Source organism: Ptychodera flava, chromosome 12, assembly GCF_041260155.1.
Source record: "Ptychodera flava strain L36383 chromosome 12, AS_Pfla_20210202, whole genome shotgun sequence".
Taxonomy (NCBI): Eukaryota; Metazoa; Hemichordata; class Enteropneusta; family Ptychoderidae; genus Ptychodera; species Ptychodera flava.
The window spans coordinates 792,332-819,294 of NC_091939.1; the positions used below are offsets into that span (position 1 = coordinate 792,332).

Genomic DNA, 26,963 nt, shown 5'->3' on the forward strand with positions numbered 1-26,963 from the left:
TTTTATCCTATGGTTAGATTGACACCATCAAACTATATTTCAAAACCCTGATAGAAAAATTTCAGCACCTACAACGTGCACACCTATCAATAACACCTCGAAAATAGCATCAAGGTTTTAGACCTCACTACAGGGTTGAACAGAGCAAGACCAGGTTTGGAGATATTCAACTGTCAACCACCATAATTTTTCTTTGAATTTTATTTATAACATAGAATAAAGTCAATTGATTTCAAAATTGTCCCGGTCAAATGATATTTATTTTTCCTTTTAGCCATCTCTCAGTGATTGTATAATCTTTTTGAGGGACCTTATCATGAAAAATGAATATAATAACAAAGGTTTGTTGTAAGCAGGAAATTTTGTACAAAATTATGATAACTGACGAAAGCTCAGCATATATGTCATGTAATTTACTCTTTTACAACATGTAATCAGCGTAATTTGTATCTGACAAATAAATTTGGAAACTATCAACTATATGGCGGGATTTGTCTTCCATCTTTGTATTACTATAGATACTGAAAGTAAAAATAAAACACATTGTCAGAGCTGGATTCTTGATGTGGCTATATTCATCACCAAAAAATGGTGACACACACTCAAGCATTTTCCTTAATATAAAAAATACTATCCATAACACTTTGCTCACATTTTGTTGGATGTGGCAGACCACAGTGAGTGTACATGACTGACTCTGCTATACTGTAACCTGTGAAATGATGTATTCTGAAATTTCCGTCCTCAGTGGACTGTGAATAGTCTTTCTTACTCTTTATTATTAGCTCAGACTAACGACAGCCAATTGAATTGACTAAAGAGGTCTTGTTAGTTCAGTATGAGCAACCAAAGCGCTAGGGACAATCTTGGTATTAAGGCTTGGTTTTCCCAAAATGGAGTGGCTGTTGAAGGTATAAGCTTGGAGTTTGAGGTCATTTGGCAAGACATTTTGTTGAGAGTTTATTATCCAATTGACTTGCATTAAAAATTGGTGGAGTTGAACTATATGATCAACCACAAATGCACTGTAATGGTGCCCCGTTGTCTTACGCTTGGGAAATTTTCATAAATTTTGATGGTTGGGTTCGTTGATAGTTCATGGAAATAACAGACTCCATTTAAGGGACGATTCAGAATTTACTTCCAGGGGGGGGGGGGTGGAGGATTTTCAGGGGGGGGGCCACCCATTTTTCCCAAGAAAATTTAGGGGGGGCCAGACAAAAATACCACAATCTTTTAGGGGGGGCCAAGGAAAAAAAACATCAATTCAATATTTGCCCAGAATTTCTGATCTCTACAAAAGAGAACCATAGACGCTACCTGGGTGACAGATAAACTCAACATGTTTAGTTAAACTCCTTTAGCTGCCAAATTCTGTAATATTCACAGTGGTTTGTTTTATGCATCTACTGCAGTATCTTGTTCTCCTCCCTGAAGCGTTATGAAATGTCCAGTACTTATCATGTCAATACAAACCATACAGTGAACAGTCAGGGTTGTTTTTGTTGAAAAGAGATCTCAGATCAAGTCCAGACTAGAATTCATTTATCAACAATAACAATGGTCATTTATGTTCACACTGGTATGTTGCTAAATACAGCATTGGGTGTTCTATGTAGTGATAGAATAACAAACAAATGATGATACACAGAGATGAACATTGAACAAATGCTAAAAATTACAGCAAATGTCTTTTTAAGGTTGGGTTTACCTGTAAAGCAGTTGAAAGTTGCATGATAAAGAAGTGTCAATTTATGCAAATGTATGCAAATCACCCGATTTCTTGGCTTCTTTTGCCTCCAATTTCAAAATTTCCGAAGAATTTAACTCCACTCCGGCTGGGTCAAATTTTCTGAAATTTCACATTATGTTCTTTAAATGCTATATAACACAACAACTATCAATTGGTTTTGTTTGGCAATAAAGCTCTTACATAAGAGGCATTTTAATTTTGCTGATCATGATTTTAATCAATTAATAGAATGTCAGTCTTTAAACCCTACAATTTCAAATGAGGATGGATAATGCCAAATAAAATAGTTTTTTTCTACATGAATACTCTCCTTTCAAGTGAAATATTACATTTCAGAAAATACTGTCTAGTTTTTACTTAAATTAATTTTATCATTAATACAAAAATTGAGGTTTTTTACCCCAAATATACACCCACTTCATCCTTTGAGTAAACTACTGCTACTGCTACTCTTCTTTTCTGCTCCTTTTTTCTATGTTTCATTCTCATCAATTTTACCCTTTCTAATTTTTTTAAATGTTCTACATAACTTTTTACAGTGCTTACATCTACTATAAACTTTTTTGAAAATAAATTTATGGCCGTCTCATCTTCAAGGTGCTTTTCAGCGAATAGTTTTTTAATGTTGAAAATAAAAATATTATGTATTACTGTCAAAAATATATGGTGAAAAATTTACAAAAGGGTTGATTTTCCAATAATCCTGTATGTGCATCCAGAAGATCATGTTGCACTGCACCAATGCTATGGTGTCGGATTGTTGAAATACTGTGTACACAAGAAATTTGCTGTAGTCCAAGAAGTGATCTCAGTGTGTATGAGGCTAGGAGAAATGTGGATAGGCTTACACATTGTGTATTGATGCTAATACTTATGTGTCCCATTCATTCTGATATGTATAATCAAAGATTTCACAGTGGCGGCTGGCAGAAAAGGCAAAAAAACAAATTAACATGTATTGTTTCGTATCATCTGAAAACATGCGCATCATGACTATTTTAAAATCAAAGTTTGTTAAAAAAATTTGAAATATGAATGCTCTGTCAATTTTGAAAAATACTGCTGACAAAATGTGAATTTTGACTTACGTAGGGTTGTCTGCATTTTAATATGAACATTGGATTGTGAATGGAATGAGCAGAGTAATCATTTTTTGGGTAAGGTGTTTTGTCCAAGAAATGTTCTAAAATATTCCTCAGCATTTTTGCTTTAAGTGGCAGCTACTTGGTTTTATGATAACCAAATTAGAAAAAAAGAGAAAATTAAAAACAAGTTGGCTTTCACCAATTTTAATTCCTAATGTTTAAAACTTTCACCGTGAGTCTACAAATATTCAGCATCATCAAATGAAAATGTATGCTGAACGTGTGCATGTACATGTACATCTCACTTTCCAGAAATATCTGGATATCTGCAAATGATGTACCATTCAACTTCAAGATATATATCACTTTGCCAATTATCTGCTCCTCTGATTTTCTGTTCACCATTTCTAACTGACATCTTTGCTTGTCTTTGTGTGCATCATATGTATCAGTGAGACATAACGAAAAAAGTATTCATATTTAGTAATTACCTTTTCTTTAGAAATTTACAACCAGATATGTTTATTGCTACCCTTTCCAAAAGTGTGCCACTTGCAGTCCCTGCAAATCATTCTTTTTATAGTCACATAACCCTGAAATGATTTGTTATATCATCGATTAAATGTTCACTACAGTTCCTGCAACTTGTTAGACTGGATATGTCTATAATGTACCTTATAAGCATGCATGTATATATTAGGGGGGGGCATGGAAAAAAACCAGGAAAGATGAGGGGGGGGGGCCATAGATTTTTTCTATAATTTACTAGGGGGGGCCATGGAAAAAAATCACCGAGAAAATAGAAAATCCTCCACCCTCCCCCTGGAAGTAAATTCTGAATCGTCCTTAATGTTAATTTATGGGCACAGGCAAGAGAAAAGACAAAATTAACAGGCTTGGTAAGCCATCTTCCTTTATTTCTATATTATTTACAAGTGATATTTTTCAGATAGCCATGTCTTCAAAAGTAATCGCCAATATTGAAACATTAATTGGATAGGTTTTGAATAGCATTTTTTCCATCAATAAATATTTTACAATTTTATCAGCTCTTTAGACAGCTCATCTATATTGAATCTTTGCAAGTGTCTGGACCAGTTTTCAAACTTGGCCATTTGTATCCATGTGTCTTGTCTTCAATTGACATCCAACATTCCCCCAACTTACTAGCTTTAAACTGAGACATGGAACAGATCTTATACAACTACACCAACAACCTTCAAACTGTATTGTATACAAGGTGTGGTGTAATCCCTTTATATCTCATAAGATCAAGTCTTGATTGCCAGGTGCATTCTGGGAAAAGACCAATGGGTCAATATGTATTCTTATTGGAAGTGCGGATTGTACTAGGCTTGCACACTATGGCTTGCACACTGTGGTAATTCAAAGTGTGTTTCATAAATCAGAGTGCCATATCTTAGCTCCATTTGTCATGGGCAACTCCACTTTCTTGATACTATGGCTGCTACTACTCTCAGGTATAACGTGTTCAGTTTTAGGGAATACAGATAGGAACTCATGGTCTATGGTATAATCAGTATCTCTCTCTCACACATCAATATTTCAAACCAATTTAATAGCCTTAAAGACGGAGCTTCCCTTAAAAAAGGGCAAAGCTATGGCGGCGTTCATTGTGTAAGTGGGCACCAAACAGGCAACACGCAGACACAAGCTCCAGAAAATGCTACTTTTTAGTTTTTTCCAGCCGCAAAAACACAGACAGACTGCCAAGGGGTCAGTGTGAAGCTGCTGCTGATCGAACTCTGTGGTTATATTCAAATTCCAACGTGACTGAAAGACGATTTTTTAGGAAATTTGAGCATTGGTGGTGGGGAATCAATGACAGTTGTCGACCGTCAATCAAGTGCTTGTTTAAACTCTGTTTGCAGGATTAGCAAAAGGTGACAAAAGGTTGAGATCAGTTTTTGTAATTAATGTTACAGAAATCAAATATCGTACTGGCCAAGTGTTTGACTGGGAGGAGAACTCCACTAATGCAAAAAACTGGGATTGAAAATTGCGGTTTTAAGAACTTTTCTCTCATCAGTCATAAGATGATTTTACCCTTGAAACAGTGAGTTCAATGATGAAATATTTATTCAATCAATTAAGCATGACGATTGCATCACATCTCAATGACTGGCATACAGAATGTATAACATGGTTGACAAAATGTTGAATAAGCTGATAATTACAATCATGCTTTAACTCATGTTCCAAAAATGATATCATTAACTAGCAAAACACAGAATTTCTATGTAAATTATCTTGAAAACAAACATAGCAGAATAAGTAAACTCAATTTTTGAATCAAGTTGAAGTCTGGCATTCAGTATTATTTTGTCTCATCCTTCCAGAATGCATTCTAAGTACATTGTACAGTTTTCTAAATTGTGCAGGAAGAGACTTTGATACCAAAGTAATAGAAGATAATATGTTAAACCTGGAATTCAATGTTTGGGCTGTACAAACAAAATGTGTATTTCTACATATCGGTTTTGTTTGTACCACGGCCATGTGACCTGTTGAGCAGTCTAGTATATCTATAGAACACTCAGGCTGATATATCCTTTTTACAGAAATGCCAATGACTACTGGTGGAAATCTATTTACTGATCTGATCAGTTACATGTCTGGTATTGTTTATATACATCAATGTATGTATGCTGAGGGATGTACACATCCACATTGGTGTGAAAAATGATTAATGGAAATACAATGTCACTAAAGTGCATGTTAATGACCACAAGCTGTAAACAGTTTGATGACATAGGTAGTATTATATGAATGCCACATTCTTTAAATGTCCAATTTGCTTACATTCCTTACATCTGAAACTTATTCAAGCTTCTGATTATAGAGGGCAGTGTTATGGAAAAGAAATACCAGCACTATACTATGGTGCCTTTCATACAATATGTAAAGTGATACAAGTAAGTTCCATGGAGATTTTCCATGAATGTAGCAAGATCAGATCTTTGGAGGAAAGATTTCTAACGATTTCTTACTTGAGTATTACATTGCAAAATGTTCATGTTCTGTAATCTTTCATGTTTCTTGTCGGTCAGATCTTGATCAATCAATTTGGTAAAATTTTTATCCAATGTAGAACTGATAAACCCTGTTGAAATTCTAAACACAAAATCCTGTATACTGTACACTTGCAAATGAATGTATTTGCTGTTTGGCACATAAACAACACAATATTTCTTGGTCTTGTACACTGTAAGAACTCTGGTGAGAGTACAATTATACTGTTGTGTACATTTTATATTTTGGATGAAACACCAATTTTCAATATTTTTGAACACTATGATTATTTTAAGCATTCCCTTTGAGAGATTGTCATCTTCACTTCAAAAAGGAATGGTGATCATGCTGGTAATACTTAATCTTACTATAGTAAACTACAAATGTAAATATCAACAGAGTTGTAGGTCATGATGGAAACCTGATTACCAGACTTTTCTAGCCTCAGGAGAAAAAATGTCAAAGTGGTGATACAATGAGGGTAGAAAGTAGACCGCTGTGTTGATTTGCCAATGCTTCAATATTCCCAATGGATTTACAAATTTCCACACTGGTGAGAATGCTTGATTTAGAAAGTTATCATGATTTGAAATTCATAACTTTATCCTGAAATGTTATATAACAATTTTCCATAAGACTATATTTTTAAATGTAATTATGAAAACAATACTTTGATACTCTGTTTTGTCAAAAATCAAAACACAAGGAAACTGTAAACCATTAGAATCACAAAACACTATTTGGCAAGATCTCTTCTTGCAATGCTCGTCTTTGGTTGTCTTCTAAAATATTATCATGAGGTCAACTGTAGCGCCCTCTGGAGGCTGACTCATAACAAGTAATGCAACATCAAATAAACTTTAAGACTTTCGTTACAACTGTTGCATCTCATCATATATTGTTTCTAGGAAACAGACTTGATCTCTGCTGTTGGAATCAGGTTGTTGTGTGACTGTGGGATACTTGAATGAAAGGATAATCCCTTGTTCAGTATAGGGTAGTCTGTTGTATTTTGTCCATCTCTTTCCTTATGGAGATAGAACAGGGTTCAACAGACTTTATTTAAACACTATTTTTTTCGCAGATATGACAGAAATTCTAAATACAGCCGGTAGTGTCAGTGATGAAAAATGTCTCTAGTACTGGTGTGGGGTAGCATACAAATAGATTTGTTCACATCAATGTACATTGTTTGACAATGGTAACTTGTTTTGGCTGTGATACCCATACTGTCTTGTTTGGTTTAATCCAACTATCTTCAACACTGTAGTAGGACTGATACATTGGCAGTCAGAGGGGGACAGGATGACCCATGTGACAAGTGATGTAAAATATGTCTGTTATCCCTTCAAAGTACCAAATTTCATGATCTCTATCATCAAACATCAGAACGTGTTTTCTTGGTGAGCCTTGTCTGATACCCTGCAGGATGGAAAATACGACCTGAAATTAGTGAGATGTAAATCAGAAATGGTTAACTATTAATATGACATCTCATTCTTGGTTTATATACAGAAGATGAATCTATTATCACAGCAAATTAATGTTGCTGTTAACCATTTCTGATTTACATCTCATTCTTGGTTTATATACAGAAGATGAATCAATTATCACAGCAAATTAATGTTGCTGAAAGGATTCTTTCCTACCAAACACTGCTTTGAATGTAATCCATCTATAATGTTTTCCATACTCACTGGTATTGTGCTATTTTGACAATGGCTTTGTGAAACAAGTATCAGACACTTAAAAGTTGGAATGCAGATTTTTTTTCTTTAAAGTGATTTCATATGTGAATCTCAATTACTCAGCTTTTCAGATCATATTCTGATCTAACAACTGTTTGCTAATTTAAAAAGACTGTGTTTGGTCTGAGTTGGACAATGGGGGTTGTATTATAAGATACTGCAATCATTCTATGTAACGAACTCCAGCTGAACCTATCAGATGTTTTTTACACAGAACCAAACCAAGCATGAATATTTTGACTGACTGTCAATAACTTACGTTTACTGCTTGTATCTTCAGATGATTCACCGTCACCAATGGTGGCTCTACGTTTGGCAGATCTGTTCAAGGATTTGATCTTTGCACCAGCTGTCCTGCAAAGACAAACAAATCTTTAACACACACACTGAGATGTGTGATGGTTTATTTGATGAACATGGTGTATTGTGAATTGGCCAGCATTTCTTAACTAGAAAGGACAGTATTCCACTCATCTTTGCCACACAACGAATATAGATCATTTTATGCAAATGTTTATTGTGAAATATCAAATTTTCAAAATAATTTATGATCAAAATGTTGAATGACGCCACTTTATAGTCCAATACTATTTGGGGACATATTCATACTCTCAAATTTTTTCAAATATTTTTCTGGTCTATCACTTGTAAGAGCTCATTTTGAAGCTCTTCAAGTGAGTAAATAATTTGCATCTTAGTTTTCTGAAAATGAAATATTTTATGTTCAACTAAAAGTTGACAAAGGAATGGCAGCCATTTTGAATTTCAAACATGTAAATATTACGTAACAAACTTTGCAAAGCGACCTCTAATTTTTATTCTAGATTTTGTAAGAGAGTGATTGAGAGTTTCATGGTGGAAAATTTGAACAAAAGTGTACGTCTTTCACTTCCGAAGCACATACTACCAAGGGGCAGAAGACACATGAAAAACATACGACTAAATTGAATCTTACTCTTGGTTTGCAGAGCCATCATCAGTGTCAGATATTGTGCTTGTGGCAATAGATTTCCTTTTTCTTAGAGACTTCGGAGATGACAGGGTTGTCGTCACACTTGATGTAGATTTTCTTGACATCTTCCTTGACCTTCTTGGTGTCGGTGGGACAACGTTTGCGTCACTCATTTCTGATTGGCTGGAAGCAGTCTCTAAAGCATGTATTCGTTTACTGCGGCGTACAAATGCTGGAAACTGCTCCTCCTCTTCCTTAGACTCTGTAACGTGTGCGGTGGCATCATCAATAATTGTCACCTTCTTCTCTGGTGACTGTTTGCTTTGTATTGCTTCAGAAGACACCGCCTTACACTCTGTAATATCTCCATCACCTACCAATTTGGACTCTTCCTTATCAGAATGACTGTTTCCTGCAACGTCTCCACTTTCAACATTTCCACTTTTGGCTTCTTCTTCTTTTTGATCACTTTCATTTCCACTTGGGGATTTCTTTGGTGTCTTTCCACCACTGGAAACACTTTTGAAACTCTCAACAGTCTCATCAGCTGATGATCCTGACACAGACATCTCAACTGACAATCTTTCCCTAGATTTCTTTTTCTCAGACTTCTTTGATGTGTCTTGTACTTGAATCATTTCATTAAATGTTGTCTCATCTTTAGTTTCAGATTCACTGGTAAAAGGTTGATCTTCATTATCGGTTGACATCACTGCTGTTTTAGATCTTCTAGTCTTCCCTGTTTTCACATGTTCAATTCCAGCATTACTTGTCAAGGCAGTGGATGAGCTTTCAGATTCATTCATGTCTTGATTCTGTGCTTTTTTGTCCTCTGTTACCTTGACAACAGAATCAGTCTGCATCTGTTCTATATTTTCTACAGTCTTAGCTGGTGGTGTTGCTCTAAGTTCTTTGATTCCTTCCTCTACCATCTGTTCTACTTCCTCTGGTGAGGATGAAGTGTTGAACACTATTTCCTCCTCGCTGTCTTTGCTCTTCTTTCCATCAGCTGTTCTTTTCTTTGCTGAACTTCCAGGTGTCTTATTGATTCTGTCAGGTGTCTTGGCATCCGGCGTATTATCTGGCTGCTCTGTTGTCATGGTTTGGATAGGAGAACTCAATGATTTTTCATCTGAGATCTCTTCCACATTGCTGTGCAACTCTTGGGATGTATTGACTGCAGAGTCTGAAGTTTTTCTCTTCTTTGCAACGGACTCAGAGTTGGTTTCTTCAATCTTTGGAGATGAGACGTCATCAAAGCTTGTATCAGAGTTGGACTTTCGTTTTTTAGGAGTCACACTTTTATGCTTCGTGTCCTTTGATAATTTTGGTTTAATGTTGATAAAGTCTTCACCACTACTCAAATTTTCATCCTTAGATCTATTGTCATCATCTTGTAGATTCAGAAACATGTCTCCAAGTTGATGTCTTTCCTTTGTGGTTTTTGTGTGGATACAGCCAGATGAATCATCAGGGTTTAATTCTGGTGAATTTTCGAATTCTAAGTCTGATGCAGAACTTGATTGATGTGAATTTGGTACGTAACTATCGCTGTCAATATTGATGACATCATCTGGTAATGCTATACTAGACTTCGTTACATCACCGTCATCATCTTGGGCAAGTGTATCATCATGGGCATGTGTATCATCATGGACATGCGTATCATCTTGGACATGCGTATCATCTTGGACATGCGTATCATCTTGGATTTGTTTTACTGAATCTTTCAGAGGAACATCCTCTTTCTGTGTCTGAGCATTGAGCGGATCAGTTATCTCCTTGATTTCATCTTCACTACTTGACTTCCCAGCTGATTTCTTAGACTTCTTTTTCTTTGAGCTCTGATGAGCTTGGACATCTGTGTCAACTGCTTCAACAGCCTTTTGTCTTCTTGTCTTCTTGATGGAAGTTTTGTGATCTTCATCATCTTGGCTAATGTTGTCAGAATCAGACCTAAGTTTCCTACCTTTCACTGGAGACTTATCATTGTCAAATTTCTCACCATCCTCTGCACTGCTTCCATTGATGTCGTCCTTCTCTCTTCCATCAGAGATGGCACAACTCCCTACTTCATCTTTCTCAGCAACAGTATCTTCTGAATTTTTTCCCACTTTTCCACCATCTTGCTCAGGAGTTTTTACTTCTGGATCAGTCTTGCTAACAGACTCTTTCTTATCATCTTCCTTATGCTGACTAACGTCATCATCATTTGTCTCAGGTAACAATACACTTTCCTTCCTAGTCGTTTCACCACTCTCATCAAGAGGCTTCCCGTCTAAATCTTTATTAACAGTTTCTGAACTGACAGCACTCTCTGTAGCTTGTTCAATGGATTCTGTGTCTTTCTTTGATGTGCTGTCTCTGCCATCATTTTCTGATTCAGGTGACAACACAGCTGCTTTTTTTAAACTCAATCTTTTGGACTTTCTCAGTTTCCTAGGTGCTGTGTCCTGTGGCTTTTTAATACTGTCATCATGTGTGCCGTCCTGTGGCTTTTTAACACTGTCATCATGTGCTGTATCCTGTGGCTTGTTAATACTGACATCATGTGCTGTGTCCTGTGGCTTGTTAATACTGACATCTTCTGACATTGATGACAGTACCTTGACTGCATCATTGTCAGGTCTCTCAGCACGTTCCATCACACTCTCCATGATCTGTTCATCAGCTTTCTCTCTGTCTTGGTTCTCATCTTGTTTCTGTGTTTCTTTACTTACAAGATCTAAGTCTACATCAACAACTACAACTGCATTTGATTTTTGGCTTTTGTCTTCATCCATCACATCTGTTTTATCCTTTGCCTCTGTCACTGAGACGACTGGCATTTCCTCAAATCCTTCTGAAACCTTTGTTCTATTCTCTACGACTTCCTTCTTATCTCCAGACACAGCTTTCTCTCTAACTACTATTTTTGTCGTCTTTTTCTTCAATTTCTTTGCTTTCTTAGACTTCTTAACAGTTTCATCATTTGCACTAGATGGAATCGCAGTAACTTTCACTTTCTTGACTGATTCCATTTCCTCTTTTTTCCCTTTTTTCTTATCCTTCAACTTTCTTTTTTCATCATCGACAGTCTTGTCCCGTTTCTTTCCAGATTTTTCAACATTCTCTCTTTCTGTATTTGTTTTCTTACTTTTCTCTCTTTTCTGTTTTGACTTCTTAGTTTTATCTTCTGTACTCATTTTCTGTTTTGCCTTCTTAGTTTTATCTTCTGTACTCATTTTCTGTTTTGACTTCTTAGTTTTATCTTCTGTACTCATTTCCAGAGGGATTTCTTCATCACTGTCAGCTGACACATCACTGTCTTTAGAGTCACCAAATCCATTGGTCAAATCAATGACTTCAACAAGTTCTGGATCTATTGCACCCACTTTTGTCTGTATTTGAGATTTTTTTGACCTTTTATCTTTAACTTCTTTCTCTTTTAGTTTCTTTGCTTTTTTGGATTTCTTAGTTAAATTTGATTTTTCTTTTTGATCATCTGTTTTACCATCTCCATCTCCATCTTCACCAGTTTGCTGATAAAAATGGAAAATGAACAGATAAATGTATGAAAGTAATCGACTATAATACATCCACTTTCTAAAAAGTGTGTATAGAATCTTTTCCTGTATGTTCAGAAATCATCGTCTTCATGTACAAAGAGATGTCAGATGTGAAATGTGAGTGATGTTAGTACTATAGGTCAATACATTTCTGGAACAACTGAAAACGTTTTTGCTTTACACTTTGTTCTTAAAGAGTGACATGATGGCAAAATGGTCAAACTGACTGCAACAATGACTGCAATCAACATTTATTAGCTTTTGTTACTGTTGAGAAATAATAGCACTGATTGCAAATGATGTCATTTTTGTCTTTCATTAATATACAAAAATAAATATTTGTCTACATTTTCCGCAAGAGTGGCGCAAATGAAACCTGCTAGTATTACAATGGATAATAAAAGTCACATCAGTTTGTGGCTCTGACTACAAAAGCTGTAACAACAGCTACGTTTGGACAAATCGTCTGAATTTCAGGCAGAAGTGTCAATGTCACACGCCTGCAGCTATATTTAGTAACAAATCTGAAATCGCGATCAGCGAGATTACAGCGTGGACACTACCCTTTCCTTTTTTTGACTGAGCAACCTTTGTGGGCATACCATCATATCTTAATGGCATATCTCATCTTTTGTATCCGAGTCATTTTACAGACAAGTACAATTTTGTTGTTATAAATTCTACACCTGAAATAAAGTAACAAACTCATTTTGTAAAACAAATTTCCTAGCAATTGACCTTAACATTGAACTTTACCTCATTTATTTGGACTTCTTTGTCATCAGCCTGGTTATCTTGTTTGTTGGTAGTATCCTCCAAGCCAGCTATCAATTCATGGATTCTTCTGTGTAAGTCATCTTCATCTGCTGAAGTAGCTGAAGAAAACTCTATCTGCGACATCAATCAAGGTAAAGACAAGTATTAAGCCCTAAAACTTTCTAAGTGCCAAAGTAAGTTTTTGTCACCTGCATAGATTAGAATGCAGACAGTTTCTTCATTTCAAAACATTTTTTTTTCGAATTTTTCCCAAAATTTTGATAAAAAACTAACCCAATACAAAATTAATGGCCATATTATCCACAATAAAAAAACAAAAAAATTAGTAAAAATTGAAAAACTGATGCACAAAAATTTTCATGGAAAAAAATACAGAACTTAAAGGGCTAAATTTTGCTATCCATAATGTACTCGCCTTCACCTTATACATTATGTCATCTGTTATGGGCCGGGAAGGGAAGGGGTACAGTATTGTCTAAACATAGATATGGTAAATGAGCTCAAAAGTGTGATGGGCCGGGAAGGGAAGGGGTACAGTATTGTCTAAACATAGATATGGTAAATGAGCTCAAAAGTGTGATGGGCCGGGAAGGGAAGGGGTACATTATTGTCTAAACATAGATATGGTAAATGAGCTCAAAAGTGTGATGGGCTGGGAAGGGAAGGGGTACAGTATTGTCTAAACATAGATATGGTAAATGAGCTCAAAAGTGTGATGGGCTGGGAAGGGAAGGGGTACAGTATTGTCTAAACATAGATATGGTAAATGAGCTCAAAAGTGTGATGGGCTGGGAAGGGAAGGGGTACAGTATTGTCTAAACATAGATATGGTAAATGAGCTCAAAAGTGTGATGGGCTGGAAGGGAAGGGGTACAGTATTGTCTAAACATAGATATGGTAAATGAGCTCAAAAGTGTGATGGGCTGGGAAGGGAAGGGGTACAGTATTGTCTAAACATAGATATGGTAAATGAGCTCAAAAGTGTGATGGGCTGGGAAGGGGAGGGGTACAGTATTGTCTAAACATAGATATGGTAAATGAGCTCAAAAGTGTGATGGGCTGGGAAGGGAAGGGGTACAGTATTGTCTAAACATAGATATGGTAAATGAGCTCAAAGTGTGATGGGCTGGGAAGGGAAGGGGTACAGTATTGTCTAAACACGGTAGATATGGTAAATGAGCTCAAAAGTGTGATGGGCTGGGAAGGGAGGGGTACAGTATTTCTAAACATAGATATGGTAAATGAGCTCAAAAGTGTTATGGGCTGGGAAGGGAAGGGTACAGTATTGTCTAAACATAGATATGGTAAATGAGCTCAAAAGTGTGATGGGCTGGGAAGGGAGGGGTACATTATTGTCTAAACATAGATATGGTAAATGAGCTCAAAAGTGTGATGAGCTGGGAAGGGAAGGGGTACAGTATTGTCTAAACATAGATATGGTAAATGAGCTCAAAAGTGTGATGGGCTGGGAAGGGAAGGGGTACAGTATTGTCTAAACATAGATATGGTAAATGAGCTCAAAAGTGTGATGGGCTGGGAAGGGAAGGGGTACAGTATTGTCTAAACATAGAATGGTAAATGAGCTCAAAAGTGTGATGGGCTGGGAAGGGAAGGGGTACAGTATTGTCTAAACATAGATATGGTAAATGAGCTCAAAGTGTGATGGGCTGGGAAGGGAAGGGGTACAGTATTGTCTAAACATAGATATGGTAAATGAGCTCAAAAGTGTGATGGGCTGGGAAGGGAAGGGGTACAGTATTATCTAAACATAGATATGGTAAATGAGCTCAAAAGTGTGATGGGCTGGGAAGGGAAGGGGTACAGTATTGTCTAACATAGATATGGTAAATGAGCTCAAAAGTGTGATGGGCTGGGAAGGGAGAGGGGTACAGTATTGTCTAAACATAGATATGGTAAATGAGCTCAAAAGTGTGATGGGCTGGGAAGGGAGGGGTACAGTATTGTCTAAACATAGATATGGTAAATGAGCTCAAAAGTGTGATGGGCTGGGAAGGGAAGGGGTACAGTATTGTCTAAACATAGATATGGTAAATGAGCTCAAAAGTGTGATGGGCTGGGAAGGGAGGGGTACAGTATTGTCTAAACATAGATATGGTAAATGAGCTCAAAAGTGTGATGGGCTGGGAAGGGAAGGGGTAGAGTATTGTCTAAACATAGATATGGTAAATGAGCTCAAAAGTGTGATGGGCTGGGAAGGGAAGGGGTACAGTATTGTCTAAACATAGATATGGTAAATGAGCTCAAAAGTGTGATGGGCTGGGAAGGGAAGGGGTACAGTATTGTCTAAACATAGATATGGTAAATGAGCTCAAAAGTGTGATGGGCTGGGAAGGGAAGGGGTACAGTATTGTCTAAACATAGATATGGTAAATGAGCTCAAAAGTGTGATGGGCTGGGAAGGGAAGGGGTACATTATTGTCTAACATAGATATGGTAAATGAGCTCAAAAGTGTGATGGGCTGGGAAGGGAAGGGGTACAGTATTGTCTAAACATAGATATGGTAAATGAGCTCAAAAGTGTGAGGGCTGGGAAGGGAAGGGGTACATATTGTCTAAACATAGATATGGTAAATGAGCTCAAAAGTGTGATGGGCTGGGAAGGGAAGGGGTACAGTATTGTCTAAACATAGATAGGTAAATGAGCTCAAAAGTGTGATGGGCTGGGAAGGGAAGGGGTACAGTATTGTCTAAACATAGATATGGTAAATGAGCTCAAAAGTGTGATGGGCTGGGAAGGGAAGGGGTACAGTATTGTCTAAACATAGATATGGTAAATGAGCTCAAAAGTGTGATGGGCTGGGAAGGGAAGGGGTACAGTATTGTCTAAACATAGATATGGTAAATGAGCTCAAAAGTGTGATGGGCTGGGAAGGGAAGGGGTACATTATTGTCTAAACATAGATATGGTAAATGAGCTCAAAAGTGTGATGGGCTGGGAAGGGAAGGGGTACAGTATTGTCTAAACATAGATATGGTAAATGAGCTCAAAAGTGTGATGGGCTGGGAAGGGAAGGGGTACAGTATTGTCTAAACATAGATATGGTAAATGAGCTCAAAAGTGTGATGGGCTGGGAAGGGAAGGGGTACATTATTGTCTAAACATAGATATGGTAAATGAGCTCAAAAGTGTGATGGGCTGGAAGGGAAGGGGTACAGTATTGTCTAAACATAGATATGGTAAATGAGCTCAAAAGTGTGATGGGCTGGGAAGGGAAGGGGTACAGTATTGTCTAAACATAGATATGGTAAATGAGCTCAAAAGTGTGATGGGCTGGGAAGGGAAGGGGTACAATATTGTCTAAACATAGATATGGTAAATGAGCTCAAAAGTGTGATGGGCTGGGAAGGGAAGGGGTACAGTATTGTCTAAACAAAAATATGGAAAATGAGCTCAAAAGTGTGATGGGCTGGGAAGGGGAGGGGTACAGTATTGTCTAAACATAGATATGGTAAATGAGCTCAAAAGTGTGATGGGCTGGGAAGGGAAGGGGTACAGTATTGTCTAAACAAAAATATGGAAAATGAGCTTTCTTCTGACCCTTGTCAATTCACAAACATTAATGGTCACAACCCATCCTTCATGTTTCTTTGATATTTGGTGATGTTTGAATTGCTTTAATAAAATACCATAGTGTTAGCATACCTGTAATTTTTCTTTCATTTCTTTATCAGCTGACTTATCAACAAAGAAGACAGTTTCTTCCATTTGTTCACTAACAGCCTCAGATTTACCTTCTTGTATTTCTGTAATGTTCTCTACAATGTCTGTGATGCACTGCAAAAAAATATTTCGCATTATAACACACCACAGGCTAATTCCATGTTGCAATTCGCCAGAACACGTCATGTGACTAGAAAATAGATATGATTATAACACACCACATGCTCATTCCGTGTCGCGATTCACCAGAATACGTCACGTGATGATAAAATGGATATATCTAGTCCCAACAGGATTGACAAAAGTGACATCAGAGGGTATTTTTTGAAAGCTATTTCCCAAGGGAAATAGTTCTGACCAAATTTGGAAAGGTGCCCGGTCACATGACTGTAGTGTCGTCTGCAGCTTTGTAACAATGGCGGGTGACTAGAACGTGATGTGCATCCGGGATAAGCGACGGCACTCTCTCTTAAACAGATCTTCCAACACTTTAAAACATTCCAACGATGTAGGAACTTGAACAGCTCATCGACGGAAAGGATTAAAGTGCAACTAAGGATGTCGCTAGGTATGGTAAGAATATTTTTTGAAAGAAAGTGGTACCGCGTTCAACTGAAACAGCTGTGGAAACATCGCCTAGTAAACTTGTCATAATGGATTGTTGTAGTGCAAAATATCAAAACACATTAAAAAGTATATAACATAATACAATATGAGGGTGTGGTGTGTTATAAAACACCTATAACCTGGTCTTTTTTCCAGCTATAGCACCCGTTTATTACCCCTCTGTGTGTCACCAGAAATAAACACATTGCTATATACCTCGGCCTACGGCCTCGGGAAATAGCACTATGTTTCTGGTAACACACAGCCCCTCAGGGTAATAGACGGGTGCTATAGCCCTCATGACCAGGTAATAGGTGTTTACTAGTCTCTAAAGGTTACAAAAAAGTGATGTCAGCGGATAATTTTCCAAATGCTACTTCCCTAGGGAAATGTTTTTGAAAAAAGTGCCTGGTCATGTGACCATTTGCTTAGTGTTGTCTGCAGCTTTGAAACAATGGCGGGTGACTAGAGCTTGATGAGTGCCTGGGATGAGCAAGGAGCCTCTGACAAAAACAGCAAAATTTTCTATTTCAACAGCGTAGGAACTTAAAGAGCTCATTAAAAACAAAGTTTCAAGTACAACCAAGGACGTTATACACTATGCTAAGGATATTTGACTTATTTTTATCAAGAAATCGGCACCACTGATCCCGGCTTGTGTACGCAGTGAATAGTGATGTGTTTCTGGGGACGCATAGCCCCTTGCAGTAATAAACGGGCGCTACGTCCCTTATTGACTAGGAATAAAAACATTATGATACTCTGACACTGACTTTGAAAAGTATTGGAAAAAGTTCCAGCACATCTCTGCAGTACTTTCTACAACATGTCCATGTCCTGTTACCATGGTTGCCATTATTTGGATGGACTAATTCTGGCTTAAATTTTGTGAACAATAAGCATATTTCAAAGTCATCATATGCACACAATGGTCAACCTTTAGAACTCTCAACCACCCAACAAATATATCTGAGCTAAAAACAATCACTGCATAGGGGCATATGGAACTGATCCACTACTGCTTTTTCAGCAAAAAAGTAAGTTCATTTTTAGTGACAAAATTGAACAGAGCATTAGATGATTGAGATAGGAATGCATAGTACAAATGATTGGTATCCTTATTCACACTTTCTGAACTCATACTTACATTCATAAGATCTTCCATCAATTCTGTGGATGCTTCCTTCAAAAGGAATTTAGTAATTTTATTTCCAGATGCGCCTGCTGTGAATGGCATTTCATCCAGAGTGTCCGGTGATACTACACTAAGCCAGTGAAGGAATCCATTTGGTGGTACCACTTTCCTGGCATTCTGGATTACACAAATCAAAATGTGTCAAACATAATCTATCTTTAATGCCATATAGGAATTATTTTAACTGTCTTCCTATCATGATCTACCTATGCACAGAGACTCATGTAATTTTCATACTCTGGTGAATGACATGTCTAAACAGGTTAGTACATTGCTAATCATATGGTATAACACTATCATATCATTTCCAGTGTTCATGAATTTTTTCTGATATCACAAAAATAGATTTCAAGGACTTTAATCTGTAATGTCAATGTTTTTGCAAAGATGAGCCATCAGCGATGTGACACATCAGAAACCCTGATTTGAATGAACAGCCACATTCAAACTTACCATAGAAGTCATAAAGAAATAAAAAATCAAGCATGAAAGAACAAATAAAATACATGTATATAGCTAAACTCTACTACTTGGATCTTTGATTATAGACACACTGATGATATAGAGTTTGCTCTATGAACTGAGCAGAACAGCTGGTAGGCCGTAAGAGTAAATCAACACTTTCATACATTTAAATACTGGTGGCGCTCTCCAAAGTGCCATCGCAGTCATATTACAGATGCAGCAGAGCCAGTATTACCTTGCCATGACCACCTTTCCTCAAAGGAGATACTTGATTGAGCAACTGCCAATATTGACAGCATTTGTGGCAAAATTTGTATCATTACAGTCATTGCCCTTCTATAATTACTTCAGACTTTCACCTTCAAATTTGCATACAACTTCAACAGTTGGCCTGAAGTGTATTTTCATGAAATTATAAAATTCATGGCCAACCTGACTGTGTCAGTGTAAATTGTACAACAGAAACATACATGTGATATTTAAGATTGTCAAAGTTTTCACTTTTCTTCAATATGTGAGTTGAATTTGGAAATAAATGTTCTTGCAAGAGTTGTTTGCTACAATAAGATGACTACTTCTACAAACCTGCATGAACATTTGGACTTCATCTTTGTAGGAAGACGCCAGAAGTTTGTTTGATGTCTTCACAGTGTACATGTACTTAATATATGTTTTCACATTGTTCTCGGTGGGTGGTTTTTGTAATATACGCCTGTCATGAGAGAATTTCAAATAACTGTCAGATCCATACTTTTCATTGCTATTTTGCTGTCTTCAACCAGTTTCTTTATCTACTTCAAAAATCATATTGAAATTCTCAGCATTTCATTACCACTACTACATGTAAATAGCACTGTTAATAATGTCTGACTTAAAATTATTCTAAGTCGGACATTGTCAACAGTAACAGTGCCAATTCTATAATCAACAATCAATTTGTACATTACTCAGATAAAGGTGTATGACAAGCTGAATTCTGTGTTTGTATGATGCATTGCGCAGGTGAATTCTCACAGAAATCAGACTCCACTGTCAGAATGTTTCCATGGAGATTTTGTTAAAGTTGATGATCAAACGCCGACAGCGAAAACAGGATTGCACAATTCAACCTTCCATATAGGTGATGTTTTTTATTTCACAAGGATAAAACCAACAATACCTACTTTTAAATGATTTATTACAGGGCCAGTAATGCTAGCTTTTGATAATTTTTCAATATTTTTATTTTGTACGTCAATTTCAAGTTCTTATCCCACTTCCCAAAGAATGTTGAAATATCCACTATTTAGCTTGTCAACATAGCATCTATATGTTCAATGCACTGTTATTGTTTACATTTGAATTCTAGTCCATACCAGAATTCATTTGTCAACAATAACAATGCAGTTTACACATGTACAGACTGAGTTGACAAGCTAAACACTGTATATATCGATATGCTTTTGGGAGTAGAACAAGAAATTATGGTCAACATGAAGAACCAAAATAGTGAAAAAAATCATCAAAAGTTAGCATTACTGGTTCTTTAAACACAATACATCGGTTTCGAGTTGTCAGAAAACGCACAAATTTTTAACATCGGTCGCATGGGGGCGCTCGAGATTTTGCAAAAGTGAGGGCTAAAATTTTAGTCATGGAGGGCAGTCGCAACATCATGCATGAAGACGTCCGCAAAATGAACATGAAAGAGCTACGAGAATTTTTAAAAGCAAGCAAGATTCCCCTTTCCAAAGTTAAAAAGGCTGAGTTTGTAGAGCTTGCTGAGAAATCCATTGACCTTGGATTAGAAACTAATGTAAAACATGTGAAAGAGGCTCCCAACCATACTATCCAAAATGGTTTTTTTTTGTGTGTCAAGTTTGTTTGATTCGTTTTGAATATGTGTTCCTACATTCTTATCTGATTGTTTCTGTTAATAAAAATGTTTGATTCGTTTCAGATATTTGTAGGGAAGTTTGGATTTGTGTGTACGGTAATGTTTTGTTCGTGTGGGGAAAGCTTATGGCGAGATGAAGCCGGGCCTATGGTGTGACAAAGTTGATAGAGTGGCCCTTTGACGCTTGCGTTTAGAAACCTGAGTGTGGTTTCTCATCAGTCGCAGAGTAGATTCTTTCCTTAGTTTGTGTTCGTGAAAATTTATTTTAATGCATTTTAATGATCTTGCTCTTCCAGTAGCGAGGCAAGTTCCCGTTTTACATGCATTGGCAAGACGCTGACATTGAGAATGTTGCCGTTTTGTTCAGTATTATAAGAATCATCGCCCTCGAATAAGGTCGAATAATGTCGCTCACGCTTATGTCTTGGCGATGTGTCCGTCAAATTTGGCAGAAAATCACACAAAACGAGCGATTTTGAAGCAAATTGAGTACCAGGTATGAATTTTGAGAATGATAGGGAACGATCGACGGTTACATGATAGATGAACTTGCTACTTTTCACAGTAAATTGAACATCGAAGATGACATGGTGGCATAATCCCTATATATAGGAAATATAGTCATTTGGTTTCCTGACATACTTTTTTTCAGGCATATGTACGCACGTCTATGGGGCGTATAGTCCGAGAGCGGAATAGATCACAAACATGTGGAAACTGTTAGGGTACCCAGCTAAGTTCACGTCGTATCATCCTTATCCATTTTGATCTCAGGCGTTTCTCTTTCTTAACATCGGGAAAACAGTGGAAGGTCATGCTATTCATCCATGGGTATTTGTCGAGTTTGCCCGCTTTGTAGTAAAAGTTTGGCAGAGTCAAACGCTTACGGTGACAACAGAGCAGATGAAAGTAGACTAAACTTAGGTTAGGAATACGGAGTCTGTGTTACCGCAATGTACGCAGACCGGAGTCCAGAAAAAGCCCTCACTTCCGGTCAAAGGAAGAGCGCCCCTAGTGGCGAAAGCTTAAAATGCTTGAATTACCACATGGTCTTATGGTAACTCAAAACCGACGTATTGAACTTATCTTTCAATGCCATCGCGTTTTCTTCAGGTTCCTCTCTATTTGAAAATTGGGGGATTTGATTCTGACAGAGGGGACAATGATAAATTATGCAAATTGAGTTTTTTCAGCTTAGCATGAATCAAATATCAAATCAAACCCAGACTCCAGTTTCTTGCTCTTTTCCATTAACTCAATGTTAAATATAACAGAAACCTAACTAATCAATCACTCTTCTTTCATATTTGTTCAAACATAGTTTTGTTATCTAGAGACAATTCTTGATGATAGTCTTTCATTTCATCTTGTCCACATCCTTCTGCAGATATGATGCCAGTTGTGTCATTTTAATAATGTTGCTTGGTAGATGGTGGGTTAAATCAGCTAGGTGATATTACATCTTAGACAGCAATCATGATGCAGATGCCAATACTCTGTATATATCATAGAAATCAGTATTTCAATTAGAGGAAAAATATTTCAAATCTTGTTGCAGAGGGCCACATGGTGTACATTTACTGGTATCCATGGTTTCAGGGGATTTATTTAAACACGGAGATTTGCACAATAAAGCAGCCTGAGGGAAACACTGTCACCATCCTGTGTTGATTATTTATTTTGAACGTAATATACAAGCTGCTACTACTACTAACTACAATAACAACAGCATAAACAAACAATAATAACAATATCCTTATTATTACTATTGTTGTTATCATTGCTATTATCATCATCAGCAGCAGCAACATCATAGTTGTGATCATGGAATTCACAGACTTACTTGTAAATTGGAAAAATGAATTCAACGTCATCCTTGGTTACAGATGCTGCTTGAAGAACTACATCATACAGATACATCTCTGCATTTTCCAAACTTGCCAATAACGTAAACAATGTCTCTTGTACTCTCATTTTAATGTCATCCTTTCCTCTGATCAGAAAGATGAACCAAAATGTTGTGGGTCAACAAAATGTTACATCATGATGTACAGAAAAAACAAAGCAAATTCTGTGTTTACTAAAATACTACCAGTATGTCTATCTACAGCTAACACTACTCTAAGATATTTGTCACTGAGAGGACGTTGACCTTTCAGTTTGAAGAAGTTCCCACAATATTTGTCTCACATTACCTTTTACTGTTGATCATATATTTATTGTCAAGGATCAAGGCATAGTTGTTCCTAAATAAATGTTAATAACCTTTTAATTTTTTCCTTTTAATTCTTTTATAAACAGTAATTTTGGAACAATTCCATTGTTTGTGTTGGGTCTTTGTATCAAAATATTTGGAACTATTCTTCTGTGTTTGTGTTGAGCCTCTCTATCTAAACCTTTCATCTAAAATGTGTTACCTTGCAAGGAATATACATAGATCCAGATAAAGAGAGAGAATGGCAGCCAACAGGTCTTCAAACGATGGCATTTCCTGTGACTATGATATGAATCAAAATAAAAGTGGATTAAAAACTACATATTTGTATAAAAGCTACTAAATGTTTGACAATTGAGTCACTTTTTTGTATCAATCATGACGTGACAATGTCTGTAAAATGTAGAGTTTCAGAAGAATATCCCAAAGTCACTTGGTTCATCTCTTGCACTCGAAGCCACAAGTCTTTGAATTCAACCTCCATGTTATCAGAATGTAGGGTTCACTGTATGACTTGTCATATTAAAAGCTGCCATATTGTTGTCTGCTTGTTTGTTGTACGCAATTCTCCAAGAAAAGATCTCTTCTTGTTCCCATTTTGTTGTTGTTCATACTACAAATAACTTCATCGTTTTTTTGAAGTGAGTGATATGAGACATTTAATTGGCACAACCAGACTTTAACAATGACCACAAAAACACGATGTGTAAGTTCAATGTCATGTGTTTCTTCTCTGAAAATGAGAAAGTGAACATTTTACTGATGCATACCTTAGGAACCATGGTGTTCTGAAATCTTGCCAAAACTACGAACTCAACCACCTCCTTCTTAAGTTTCTTACACCTGCGTAAATTGGAATGGTGACACGAGTATGTAATGCTGTTAACACAGACTTGTACAAGCAATCTCTTTTGTTCTGTACAATTGAATGGGCTAAAATGTGCGTAAAACAAAGAAATTATATTCTATCAATACAGAAACGATAAACTAGTAAAGTCATCACTGAAATCTTGGGTTATACTGGTAAATTCATCAAAGTAGCAACTTCGTCTTTCAATACTAAAATTTGAACTAGTTTCTTCAAGCCTTGCACCTTGACCTATGACTTTCACTCCCCTGATTAAAGGGACAAAGTCGCCCATTTTTCATGAATTTTGTTTGATACAAGATACTACTTATATTGTTTGACATGTTGAAAGATACTGAATGAATGGGTGACCATGCATATATTCGACCCCAGTTTTAGACAAGATACATGAAACCATCGTGAAAATGAATTAATGGTCATGACCATTAATTCATTTTCGCGCTGGTTTCATTTAATTTGTCTAAAACCAGGTTTGAATATATGCATGCTCACCCATTCATTCAGTATCTTTCAACGTGTCAAACAATATAAGTAGTATCCTGTATCAAAAAATAATTCATGAAAAATGGGCGACTTTGTCCCTTTAAGTCTGTGAGTTTGGTCAATTGACTTTGAGGACGAGAACATTTTAATTTTCAAAATATCCAAAGAATTTGATGATTCACATACTGTTAGGAATTCTTTTAAATCTAATATTTTTGAAGTTATCATTAGAAAAAGCACATGTATTGAAGAAAATTCAACCTCAGTCAAGAAGGATTATGTTACACCTGACATTGGTAGAATATTAGACGTTACAAATAACATTTTGTAATTAGCCTACATAGACCTGATATTTGATCAGTCGTTAACATTTGTGATATTTAATGATTGACTACGTAGTACAACAAGAGTGAACTATACCTCTGCCTTGCGGACTGTATGTACGACAATTAATGTGGTTAAACCTCAAGAGCTGATGTCTCACCTTTTTTCACTATTTGTAAGTATTGCACCTTCTACCTCAATGGTCATTTTCCTGTTGGAAAAAATAATTTTATTGTGGATGTGTATAAAATTGATTTTATAACAAAATTTTAACAATAAAATAAACTACTGTGTTGTGCTTTATAACCTTTGGTATCTCTGTATAATTCATTAGTCCATTTCCATTAAAGTAAAAAATGACTTGAACCTGTGACTAACGACAAGGCATGGATGTATGTAGGTTTCATTTTCAACATGGAAGTCACTAACCTTTAAGTATAATGTAATATAATATTCTCTCATTTGAGGCTATAGCAAAGCAAAAAGTTTGGTTTTGAAAATTTTAGTAAGATTAAAATCAAGCATACCTTACAAAGCTATGCATGTGTTTGTGTAGCACAGTTCTGTTTGGATTTCCCAGTGTTATTGACTTCTCAATTTCAATGGCTTTTCTATTTTTGTCAAGTTCACTTTCCTGTAAATAGAAACATTAGCATGTTGAATTCATGATGGACCAACTTCATTTTGAAAACAACTGCTGATACCAAATAGTTTTACATTTCTCTAGATCTGAGAAAATTTTCCACCCATTCATGCTTTGCTTATCAAAATGAGTAACTCTTCTGCCCTACACTGAATACTATTATATCCAAATTACCTGTTTATTGAGTAGGTCAATTACTTCTTTACAAAGATCATCGTCACTGTAGACACTGGCCAGCAAATGAGGACCTGTAAAATAAATGTAGGGATCTTGTGCTGCATTGTTCAAACTGTAGTAATAAGCTTTGAAAATTGACAGTACCATTTAGGGTAGTATGCGCCTTGAAAGTGAAAGACTTAAAACTTTTGCTCAAACTTTCCTAACTGAAACTTTCAAAAATTCTCTTACCAAACCAACAATAAAAATTCAGGGGTCACCATGCAAATTTTGGAACTAGCAATACAAATTACTCAACATTTTGCGATATTTGAAATTCAAAATGGCTGCCATCCCTGTGTTTACTTTATGGGGTAAGAGTAAAATTTTTGATTTTTAAAAAACTAAGACTTTAAAAGTTTTTCTTTCTCCAAGAGCTTTAAAATGAGCCCCCACAAGTTGTAGATCAGAAAAGCATTGTAGAAATTTTGAGTCTGAATAACTGTCCCCAAGGCTTTCAGTTAACTCGCTTCGTTGGCTCCAACATGACATGATATCAATGAAAGAATACACGTCTGTCTACCTCTTTTAAAACATGTAACATTCTGTGAATAAATGTTTACTCATAGCTTGAAGACTGTTCTCGACGTGATCGAAAGCACCACTGTTGTACACGTAGCTGTTTGATAAATCAAGATTTTTTTCTCTTTGGATTCACTTTTCAATAGATTATCAGTAAACTAGTCACATTTATGAAAATTGAAGGAATTTCACGACAGAAACTTTACAACCAACCTAAACTTTGTCTTGTTTTCTGATCTGCTTTCTTCAGCTTTTCCACGGCATCTCTCAGTCCATACTGAGGATAAGTATTGTACGGTAGTTCTAATTTAGCCTCAACGTGTTTGGAGTCTTTCAGTTTCTCAGACTTTTTGATGGCTCTGTAGGGCAAAACAAAGTACACAGAAATTTAAAAGGAAGAAAGTACATGAGTCATTTTATATGATATAGAAAGACAAGTTCTCATCTTTTCAGATATAATTTTTCTGCTTATTCTTGTATAATCAAAACTTGTAATTTCATTACTGCTTACTGCCCACCTGCTATGCTTTAATTTTGAGAGCTGTGAAAGAAATGCATCCTTCTCTGGCCTACAAACAAACAAATCCACCATTTGGAGAGCTTTCAAACGACAAGAATAATGGTAAACCAAGTAGTCTGTGAAAGTGGTGTTTGTGTGTTCTATGTTTGATCTCTTTGAGCTTTCATTGCTGGGTTGGATTAATAGATTGCTTAACTCATAACAGCATTACGGTAAACCGAGCTGTCCTTAAAAGTTGGGTGTGTGTGTGTGTGTGTGCTGTGTTTGGTCTCTTTTAGCTTTCATTGCTGGGTTGGATTAATAGATTGCTTAACTCATAACAGCATTAGGGTAAACCGAGCTGTCCTTAAAAGTGGGGTGTGTGTGTGTGTGTGTGCGCTGTTTGATCTCTTTGAGCTTTCATTGCTGGGTTGGATTAATAGATTGCTTAACTCATAACAGCATTAGGGTAA

At 36.5% G+C, this 26,963-nt stretch overlaps 1 protein-coding gene across 1 annotated transcript in view; it reads right to left on the minus strand.

Moving 5' to 3' along the window:
* Window positions 1–4,920: 4,920 nt before the first annotated feature.
* LOC139144647 (uro-adherence factor A-like) overlaps window positions 4,921–26,963 on the minus strand; it is a 35,177-nt gene continuing 13,134 nt past the window's right edge. Inside the window, exons 4-17 of the mRNA XM_070715357.1 lie at window positions 26,205–26,350; window positions 25,428–25,501; window positions 25,138–25,244; window positions 24,771–24,821; window positions 23,706–23,778; window positions 23,138–23,217; window positions 22,564–22,713; window positions 19,430–19,556; window positions 18,332–18,496; window positions 16,561–16,692; window positions 12,876–13,010; window positions 8,575–12,092; window positions 7,879–7,973; window positions 4,921–7,293 (exon numbers count right to left, since the gene is read on the minus strand). Of these exons, the coding sequence (XP_070571458.1) occupies window positions 7,250–7,293; window positions 7,879–7,973; window positions 8,575–12,092; window positions 12,876–13,010; window positions 16,561–16,692; window positions 18,332–18,496; window positions 19,430–19,556; window positions 22,564–22,713; window positions 23,138–23,217; window positions 23,706–23,778; window positions 24,771–24,821; window positions 25,138–25,244; window positions 25,428–25,501; window positions 26,205–26,350 (4,897 nt within the window). The 3' untranslated portion in view covers window positions 4,921–7,249. The remainder of the gene's footprint in view (window positions 7,294–7,878; window positions 7,974–8,574; window positions 12,093–12,875; window positions 13,011–16,560; window positions 16,693–18,331; window positions 18,497–19,429; window positions 19,557–22,563; window positions 22,714–23,137; window positions 23,218–23,705; window positions 23,779–24,770; window positions 24,822–25,137; window positions 25,245–25,427; window positions 25,502–26,204; window positions 26,351–26,963) is intronic.